This window comes from Cyprinodon variegatus, unplaced genomic scaffold (genome assembly GCF_000732505.1).
Source record: "Cyprinodon variegatus isolate N-32 unplaced genomic scaffold, C_variegatus-1.0 Scaffold402, whole genome shotgun sequence".
NCBI classification, from domain to species: Eukaryota; Metazoa; Chordata; class Actinopteri; order Cyprinodontiformes; family Cyprinodontidae; genus Cyprinodon; species Cyprinodon variegatus.
In genome coordinates, this window is record NW_015150855.1 from 79,654 (window position 1) to 90,083 (window position 10,430).

At 40.7% G+C, this 10,430-nt stretch overlaps 1 protein-coding gene across 5 annotated transcripts in view; it reads right to left on the reverse strand.

Annotated features, from left to right (window-relative positions):
- Nucleotides 1–10,430, reverse strand: part of eps8 (epidermal growth factor receptor pathway substrate 8) — a 43,254-nt gene that overhangs the window by 14,319 nt on the left and 18,505 nt on the right. For 3 of the 5 annotated variants that reach the window (XM_015387714.1, XM_015387713.1, XM_015387712.1), the window contains exons 6-17: nucleotides 9,828–9,977; nucleotides 9,386–9,468; nucleotides 9,172–9,308; nucleotides 7,975–8,045; nucleotides 7,595–7,721; nucleotides 4,475–4,563; nucleotides 3,616–3,690; nucleotides 3,355–3,503; nucleotides 2,861–3,038; nucleotides 2,649–2,782; nucleotides 1,700–1,811; nucleotides 1,030–1,170 (exon numbers count right to left, since the gene is read on the reverse strand). In XM_015387714.1, the coding sequence (XP_015243200.1) occupies nucleotides 1,030–1,170; nucleotides 1,700–1,811; nucleotides 2,649–2,782; nucleotides 2,861–3,038; nucleotides 3,355–3,503; nucleotides 3,616–3,690; nucleotides 4,475–4,563; nucleotides 7,595–7,721; nucleotides 7,975–8,045; nucleotides 9,172–9,308; nucleotides 9,386–9,468; nucleotides 9,828–9,977 (1,446 nt within the window). Of the gene's footprint in view, nucleotides 1–902; nucleotides 939–1,029; nucleotides 1,171–1,699; nucleotides 1,812–2,648; nucleotides 2,783–2,860; nucleotides 3,039–3,354; nucleotides 3,504–3,615; nucleotides 3,691–4,474; nucleotides 4,564–7,594; nucleotides 7,722–7,974; nucleotides 8,046–9,171; nucleotides 9,309–9,385; nucleotides 9,469–9,827; nucleotides 9,978–10,430 lie in introns of all 5 variants that reach the window. The other 2 variants (XM_015387715.1, XM_015387711.1) reach the window with 2 other exon arrangements.

Below are 10,430 nucleotides of genomic sequence, written 5' to 3' on the forward strand. Positions count from 1 at the left end.
ATATATATATATATATATATATATATATATATATGTTTTTATGTACATACGTATATATGACACTCCTAAACAAATGTGTTTGTCTGTCTTTCCTCCTGACTGTACTTGTTAATTGTGATTATATTATATACACCCTGGCATATTTGTTTGTTTATCTGTATATTTTATATGTTATTGTTGAAATTAAGTGAAATAAAAAAAAAATTAACCCTTATCGGCTTGTTTTATTTGTATGACCGCCATTGTGGAAAACGACTCGTGAAGATGGACCAGCAAGAAGAGCGAGGTGTGCGAGAACGCTGGGACCCTTTTTCCACCTGGTCTTTTTGGCCCTCATGTCCCTATGTTGTCGCACAAACTTTCCCCCTCTTCCTCACCGCCTCGGCCGTATCTAGACCCACAGCTAGTTCCTGATTGTCCCTCTTGCGTTGTGGTGGGGAATAACATAGCGCAGACCACGCTTCAAAAATGGGCATAAATCAAAAATATCTGCGACAAACTGCAGCGGGAGGATAACCAGCCCTTAAGGGAGTTTGTCTGCCCTCTAAATTGAAAGTAAAAGGTTTGTGCTCAAACTGGCAGTAAGGAGACAGAAATATCTATGTTTGGATAGAAACTGGAGGTACTACCAGATAGGTTCTGAATATTTCAGTCAGAACCATCACCGGATTTCAAGCCGAACCACAACAAAGAAATAAAAAAAACTCAAATTGAAGAAAAAAAAAACTTCAATTTAAACCGTAATTCTACAGAAACTGGAAAAGAGACAAGAACCGACCCAAACAGTTCGTCAAAGCTCCCAAAATGTGAGACTGTTCCTTTAAGATCCACAGCAAACCAACAGCAGCAGGGAGAACTACAGGGCAGAACCTGGAGGAACCACACAGCCCGACTCATCCTACCTTAAATAACTCAAACTCCTTCTTTGGCATCATGAGCTTCAGCGATGAGAAATGAAACACGGATGAAGGTAAGAGAATGTCGAGGGGGGGATGAAGGGTAAGGTGCTGATGAAGATGAGGAGCGTACCTGGATGGTATGGCTGTAGACAGGATCTCCACGGCTGTTCACGTCCATGGCTCTGGTGATCTCCAGGATGTTGTTTGGCACGTAGCCGGATTCTCCGCAGCCGTTCCGAACCTTCCACCACTGCTTCCTGTCATCCAGAACCTGACAGACAAAACACAGGGCTTCAGAGAGCTCAGACTCAGAACAGAACCTGGAGACTTTTATCACAGACGCTTCATTCTGAACTACTAAGGTTCTGTGTTCTAAAGAACTTCCTCATTCTGACCCAGCTGCTGACTAAAGACGACTTTGCGTTGCGTTTGCAGTAGTGTTGCAATGAAACCGACACCAGCACTAAAATGGTGGAATCGGTATCGGCAAGTACCAACAAATAGGGCACCGATACCATTTTGAGAGCCAAAAGTTTATTCAACTATTGTCACCCACTCCTGGTAGGCAATAAAACGTTCTACTGGATTCACTTTGTTTTAGTCTGTTTCCTGCTTCATAAAGGTAGGCAGCAGCTTGACAAAGCCATGATGGCAATTATTTTACATCCAAAAAGGATGCAGCTCTTCATATATACACACACCCATCAATTTCAAACAGATGGTATCGGTATCGTCCAATACTACACAGCCAGGTATTGGGCCAAAAAATGGCATTGGCGCAACACTAATTTGCAGTTTACCTCCACAAGCTCGTCTTTGACGACCGACAGCTCCGTGTTGTTTCTCCCCACAAAGTCGTACTTCGATTTGGCAAAAACTCTCTGTTCAAACCTATTTTCTGGATCAAAACTCCTGTAAGAAGAAAGCAGGATGTGGATTTGAGTGAAATATCATATGAACACCATACAAAATCTTCAGCTCAGATCACAGCCAAGATGTCAAAAATACAATCTGAACCTTTTTTTTTTTTGTTCCACTGATTAAAACAAAAAATTATAATAAAAGTAAAAAATGACTTTGTGAATCTAAATAAAAATTGGTCAAAATGAGTTCCCAGCCCTGGAGAAATGCTTCCCCCCGTTTGATAAGATCCAGAAAAGATCAATCAGGTTTCGGGTTCAGTTCTGAACAGATAAGATTCAGGAAATTTAAAGAAGAAAGATTAGAACAGGTTTGAAAAAAGGAAAATGAAGAACAGATTCAATCAGGAAGAGGAGGACCATCACCTTCATCAGTTTAGATAAATACATCAGGAAAAGGTCTTTATAGTTGATCAAAAGTCTAGTTTTAAATTATTAAAATGTGATTTATGATAAACATAAATAAAAAAAGTGTCCAAAGGTTTTTATTTTCTACAATAGGATTTTTTTTACCAACTAAGTAATGGAAAAGTAAGAAATGGTGTCAAATAAACTCATCCTGAAATTATGAATAAATAATAATGACTTTTTTGTATACTTCTGTTTATATTAAACTTACAGCAGTTTAACTAAAAAGTAGTTTTCACTCATTTTATTTTCAAAAACATACAGCAATAATGATGAGACACATTTACTTGTTTTTATCAACATTATTTTTCCTTTTCTGAACTTTAACAGCTGATTTTCCCTTGATATGTTAGTTAACAGAAGGGTTAATGGAGCAGGGGGGGGTCTCAGTTCTCCAGGGCGTCATGTGACCTGCTGTTACCGGTCGACACGGCGGCTGACGGCGTGTTTGAAAGCAGCCAAGGCCGTGTCCTGGTCCAGGACCTGGATGCGTTTGTGGGAGGAGTTATTGAGGGCGTACCCATCAGCTGGAGGAAACCGCTGCAGCGCCCCCTGCTGCTGACAAACAGAACACACATGTTAGCGGCGCTCGTCATCAGAACCTCCCATGGGTTCTGAGCGCATCTCACAGACCTCCTGAGACAGCCGCAGGTCGGCCGAGCGGTGGATGTCGGCGTTGACGAGGCTCTCAGCCAGCTGCATCAGTTCATGCTCCCGACTCGGCATCACGGCCGGAACCACGGGAGGCTCCCAGCCGTCGCGGAACCGCAGGGCGCAGGGAGGGAAGTAGTGATCCTTAGGCCACTCCAGCCTGGAAAACACACAGAACAGAACCTTTAAAGCCAAGAAAATGAGAAGAACAACTAAGGGAGAAGAACAGGATTAAGAAGCAAAAACATCTAAAACATGAGAACACTGATCAGAGAAGAAAAAAAAGGTATTTTAAGCAAAAACAAACATACATTAGAGAGAACATAAAGCAAATATTTCAATATGAGAACTTCAAGAACCCATGGAAATAACCTACCAAGAACAGATAAACGAAGAACCAGAACTTTATGGCCATAATGCCCATAAGGAACGTAAACACAACAGGATGTTCTTTAGTGGAACCTCCATGTTCTCACCTGCATTTTGTCCAGCCGTCTCCCAGAGTCACCCACAGGTGGCGTTCCTCTGCTGTTCCCGAGGAGTGGAGGAACTCAATGGCGTCTCTGGTGAGGAGAGGAACCACGACACTTCTAGCCAGATCGGTTCCGCCAGACGCCTGGACCACCTGAGAACAAAATGGAGCAGGAGTTCATTGTTCTCATTAGAACTCTGAACCTGTTGAAACAGAACATTTCAGCACAGACAAGTTCATTCATGATGTCGCTTCCTGGACTCACCATCCTCAGCGGCGTGAAGAGGAAGTGAACTAGGTCCACTGAGCTTGGGTTCTGAATGTGGTCCTTCAGCTTCGCCTGCAGGTCAGAATGAACTATGAGATATTCTGCAGGTTCTGTTCTGTCCAGATTTAAAAACCGTTCCTCATTTTATCGATGTTTTTCTCTAATTGTTACCAATTCTTCTTTTGTATCAGTTTTTTTCCAGAGTTCTGCTAACCCAATAATCAGTCTGAGAACGGGTTACAATAATTCCTCTAAAGCCGGGCGTACACTGTGCAATTTTTTGCCCTTTTCAAGGAGACTTTCCAGTCGTGCGAGAATTTTCAGATTGGCCCGAGTTTCAGCCTGATCGTGCGTGTCGTGTATAGGGGTAACGAGGGGCAATCAACCCCTCACGACCACCTCCCTATCAGGAATCGTGGGCAAATCGCTCAGTGCGAAACAAGAATTCCTCTTCTTCTTCTTCCTCTCAGATGAAAACACAGAGGAAGAGTAAAATTTACAGACCGTAGTAGTAGCTACGTTTGCTGAGCCATGTCTTTGTCCAAATACGTCGTCGCCTTTTCTTTTTAGGGCTTTCAGCACAAAATTGCTAAAGCAGCGCATTTATCTGTAGTGAGCCTTATATAAGTCCCAGTAGTGCCATCTCTCTCTGAGGCTGAGTCCGATGTGGTTTTTAGATGTGCAGTGTGAGAAGGTAGATTGGATCAGAGCGTTGGGTCGCACATGCATCGTGAGCTGTGAACTCACAGTGTGAAACGACTGAAAAAAATCGTACAGTGTATGCCCAGCTTTAAGAACAGAGTGGATCAGAACCAAGCCAATGAACAAATAACCAGTTAAAACAGGAACCAGTTACCAGCTGGTTGAAGGCATGTTTGAACTTCTGCAGACAGTCTACGAACTCTTCCTCACTGGGAGCTCTGGCTCTCAGAGACAGGACACCCTCTGGTGGACAAAAACAAGCACAGACATGTCAGGTTCTGATCCGTCACATTTGGGTCCGTGGAGAAGGTTAGAACTTTATAATGTCTGAATCGGAGTTCTGTTTAAGACTAAAGATTTTTTGGTTCATATATGAAGGGTTCTAACTAAGTCGATGGAGGAGAAACGGCGCCACTGCTGAAATTGAATTACTGAGGAGGAAAACTTATTTTTCACATTAGAAAAGGTTTCGTTTCAAATCTTTCATTTTACAGTTTTAACCCTAAAATCATTCAATGTTAGTTTTATTATTATTCACATTTTTGCTTTTTTTTTACTTTTTTCTACACATATATCAAAAATATTTTAGTATGTAAAAAAAAACAACTTACATTTCTGTTGATCAAAACAAATCAAAGAAAATTATTAAAGAAATAAATCAATTTAAATATAATGTCTTAACACATTTTCTCATAATTTTTTTAAATTTACTCAAAAAAATAAAAATAAATGACACCTAAAACAGAAGGGGTTTAGAAAAAACATTAAGGAAATTAATTCAAATTTAAATCAGTATTTGCAGGGGGAGTGGTGGCCTAGTGCAGAGATCACGGATTAGTGGGCTGCGGTCCAGATCCAGACCTAACCTGATTTAAAATTACAAATGATCCAATGAGCTGCTGTCAGTCTGGGTTGCTGTTGCTTTTTACACACAGCAGGCAAACCTGTGGCAAGCCGGGCGATGGGAAAGAAGGAGAAGATGATGAGAAAAAGAGAGCAGAGAAAGTGTGGACTGCTGGAAGAACTGTGGTGAACTGGTGAAAGAAAAGTGAAATGGTGCTCAAAGATGACCCTGAACATTTAGAGGATGTTTGGATCAACCTGCTGCTGTGAAGCAGGATTCTCCACCATGAACAGAATCAAAAATAAATATGGATCCAGGTCAGAGCATGTGAGCGGAGCGTGAAGCGATAGGTAGAGTAGAAAAAAATGGTGGAGCGAAGAGCAGTTTTCAATTCAAAGTTGAGAGCGAGGATTTCACTCCACTCTAGTTCGCTCTGATGCGCTCACAGCGTCAATTAAAAATGTTGGATTATAAAATTTGAAAAATAACATTTATTAGATTTAAGTGTGATTTTTTTCCTACATTTAATAATTAAATAGGAAACAGGGGGCAACATGAATGGAGCAGCCAGGTATCGGTCACATCATTAAATCAAGTAGTGGGTCCCAGGTCCCTTGCATAATTACATGAAGTAAAAATTTCAGAAAATGCCTTCTCCTGAAAATCTGAGCGAGCAGGGAGCCATTTCACCGGAGCGACAGGAAGATAAAGGTGAGCATGGAGCGGATTTTGAGCGGAGCGTCCTGGAGCAACTATGAGCAGCGGACCGAAGGAGCAAACATTCTCCTGAGCGGGGAGCGGGAATTGCACGGGGCTCCGCTCCGTTCACATGCTTTGATCCAGGCTCAAAATGAGCACCTTGATATGTGCTTTAGAATGGCTTTGTCTCCATTTAAACCCAGGTTTAAAGCCTTGCAGGGCAGCATAAAGCCCAGCCTAAAGCTCTCATTGTTTTTTTTTCCCCTTTCATTTTTTATGGCTCAGTCAGTTTAGGTGTATTATAAAATATTAGAATCTTGAAAATGTCTATATACCAAACTGAAAGATTGTAGTTCTCTACTTAAAAAAACACTTTCGATATTAAAATGGAAAAATTTTCTATTTTTTCAAATATATAGCCTATTAATATATTTTTTTTATTTAAAAAGTCAATATATACCGTGGATATATAAACACCTCATTTTATTTCAGTGTTAAATTCTGTTTAGAATAACAGCTTATAATTAAAAAGTGCAATCCACTTCTTAAATCTATCTTTGCGCTCCTCTAATTTATCCAGAAGTTCTGCAATCGAGCTTTTCCTCTCACTCCCAGCTTGGTGGTCAGTAACATATTTAGCATGCCTTCCCTGAAAATGCCTTTCCAAGTTTTCTTTTGATTTTTTGACAACATCTTATTATAAAGCAAAAATGCAGGCAATCCTTCCGCATTGATAATGAAAGCAAAAGATTCACTCCATTCTTTGAATTCTCTTTTCTCATCAGCTATCTTGCTTTTTTCCCTTTGGGATCCATGGTCCGAGACACTCCGAACACTTTGCCTGGCACCACGCCATGCTGGTTGGAAGTTATGACTACTTATCTCTATGGCTATGACGCAAATTATTGTTTAAATATATTATACAAATGTTTACAGCACTGGAAAACATACTTTTTGTTTGAACTCCTGCAAACCATATCAAGACAAACAAAAAAAAAAAAAATTTTCATACGTTTTTGAAAAAGCTCCAGGGAACCTCAAAGGGGACGCTAAAGAGCTGCATGTGGCTCCAGAGCCGCGGGTGCCGACCCCTGGGTTAGGGCATTGCGCTTAGGACTAGTGTTGCACCAATTCTGATATCAGTATCAGACGGGGCTCCGATCCAGCACTAAAATGGTGGTATCGGTATCAGCGAGTACCAACAAGTAGGGCACCGATACCATTCTGAGAGCCAAAAGTTTATTCAACTATTGTCACCCACTATAGGTAGGCAATATATAATTCTACTGGATTCATTTTGGGGAAGTCTTTTACCTGCTTCACCATGATGGCAATTACTTTACATTCAAGTAGTATGCAGTTCTTCATACATATACACAGACACATCAGTTTCAAACAGATGGTATCACTATAGGCTCATAATGCACAGCCAGGTATGAGGGACAAAAAACCTGCATCGGGGCAACACTACTTGGGAGCCAGAGGTCCTGAGTTCAATCCCCACTTCCACACCCTGCCAATCTGGCTCCCTGAGCAAGACCCTTAACCCCACACTGCTCCCCAGGTGCCGCACGATGGCAGCCCACTGCTCCCGAAGTGGATGGGTTAAATGCAGAGAGTTTATTTTGTTGCTTTGTACTTGTAAAATGTAATGAAAATATTTGAATATAAAAAATATTTGAATATTTCTGTCTGTCTGGGATAAAGTCCAGCCTAGAAGCTCCTGCTCACCTCCTGGAGCTTTCTTCTTGCTCTTCGTTGCCTTCTTCCTCTTGGAGAGCTCGTTAAAGGCCTCTGCCGCCTTTTGCAGTTTGGTGACGAAGAACTCGATGTCATCCAGGATGTGGTTTAGGATTTGCTGCAGAGAGAACAACAAGCCGTATTATGAATTGGTTTGCTGAAGCATTAATGATTAAACCAGAACCAACAGAGCAGAGTCCATCCCCCCCACCACCCCCCACCCCACCATTCTTTCAACTATAAGCTGATTTTCCTTCAAACTCTGATTATGTTTAAATCAAACTTGGCCCAACAATCAGTCCTTTGCAGTATTTTGTGTTGAACCCAAACCGTCTGCAGTGGCTTTCAGACCAGAAGGATGTGAGCCTCACCACGTCTCGGTCCACCCGCAGCGCCGTCATCTCCCCCGCTCCGTCGTACTGCGACAGATGCTGCTGCTCATCTGCAACACAACGTCACAGCCGTCATCACATGCAAAACACCTCTGGAACGAAACCGACTGCCCGGGAAAAAATGTTTGGATTTAAAGGGGAAACCAGGAGGCAGAGAAACTTCTTACCTCATTAAGGAAGAGAAAGAAAAACACTCAGATCTTCATCCTTACAGTAATCTAACCTCACTCAGAGGGTTGAACCCAGCTCACAACAAAACCACTAAACTAAATAACTGCTCATTATAAGAACCAGATTTAGATCTAATTAAATTAAAGCAAATTTAAACACATTTTCTTCGCAATTTTTTTCCTTTTAACCAATTATGATTCACAGCCATGATCACTATAACACTCATCATTACCATCATTTAAAATTCATAAAGTTTATGCACTCCTTTTGTTGTAAAAACCCAACTTTAAGCAGGTCTGCATTTCTTCCCTTTTGAGGATTTGCCACTCACAACATGGCGGACATTTATAATTTCTACTGGTTTTCCAAGTCTGCACTGCGTAAGGCTGCAGCTATCGATTATTTGATTTATCTATTGAATGTTTTTCTTGATTAATTCAAAAAACAGATGGTCTCAATGTATTAGCATTTATAAATAATTTATAATATTGTTTGCTTTGTATTATAAATGATTAGTTAATGGCATGTTTTAGAGTCTGTGTAGCATTACTAATGGTAAACATTCTATTTTTAAATTGGACAGCAATTACTTTAAAAACTGAAACTTGAAACTGCAGGGGTCAAGAAGTAATAAATGACCAAAGGCATACACAATATTTGTATTGTTTTGAAAAATGTACCCATTTATTTTCTACATGGGACAAGTTTTGTCCACAGAATGACAGATGCTGGTCAAATAAGTGTGAAAATAAATGCAAAACAAATGAATCAAATATAAAATTGTTATCAAATTTCTTTGAATTTTTATTCTTTTAATGTTCTATAATTTATAAATCTGAAATCAAAAACAGCAAAAAGATGAAAGCACTTGTCTTTACTATCGATACCCTGCAGTTACTATTGTATCCGGATACAGTGACTGAGTATCGATATTTGTGACAATCCTCGTATCCAAAAGATTTAAGGGAAAACATAATGAGTCAACAACCCCATGACATCACTCACAGTGCTGCTGTTCATTGGCCCACGCCGACCAAGCAGCTGTTCGCCCCTTACTCTCCTCTTGATTCGATGAAGGTGGCGCATCAGGGGCGGGCGTCGGGGGGGGAGGTGGGATCAGGCCGTCGCTCTTCAGAATCACTCTGCAGATAAAAAGTTCAGCCAATCAGCTGCCACCATTAAAATCCTTATAAGGAAGTGTTGGTGGAAACGTTCTCACTTCAGAGTCTCTGGTCGTTTTTTCACTTTGCCCCCTTTGGCATCTATCATGGCACTTTCTATATCCATGTGAATCAGATTTGCCTGTTGAAACAGAACATTTTTTTAAAATATCGGTTTAAAAACGACAAAAAATGGGGAAGCTGATCAGATTTGGAGCACCACAGGGTCATTTCCTCGGCCCTTTTTCATTTTTTTTTTTATTTTGAGTTAATCTTTTCAAGTCATTGTTTGAAATACCTTTAATGCATAATTCTTTAGGTTCTGACTGAAAGTTCAGTAATGAGGGACTGAAGACTTCATTTTAAAGTCCGCAAGCTCTCCTGAATTAAAATGTGTTGATAATAAAAACCCATCGATTTCAGTCAAGACAAAATGGATCAGTAGATTATCAGGAGCATTTACTCTTCAGCAGGTTTCGGTTTTATTTTAAGGCAGCCTACCTTGATGTCATCACACTGGAACAGGTGGAGGTCTGGTTTGCTCTGACTGGAGTCTTTACACACCACAGCCAGGATGGAGTCATAGCTGCAGGCATTCATCACAGCCTGGCAGTGCTGGATTGAGCTGATGGGGAAGTTCTCCAACTCATTCTAAAAAAAACAAGCATAGCATGTTTTTCATTTAGTATAACAATTTAGAGTTTCTTACACCAAGAGAAAATATTTTTTTGCCACAACTAAACTGAAGAAAACTAAACTGAAACCTGGACTGGGTTTCAACCAATGGGCAATTGTCCTTTCTCGTTAGCTTAAAGGTATAGACAACAATCTTTTATTTCATGGTGGATTATTTAAATAAGTGATCCTCCTAATTTTCAATCACTCTGGTGAGGTGTTTACGTAAGGCCGCCCTACATGTTCATCCCCAGTTAGCCATCTTTTCCTGCGCATGCGCCCTTTTAGGCGAATAGCTATGGTTTCAGACTAGGCTTGTCCCGATCCAATCCACGTATCGGATCGGGACGCCGATATTGGCAAAAAAATGCGTATCGGCAAAGCATGTAAAATGCCGATCCAGACTGCCGATCCAGTTTTTAAAAAAAA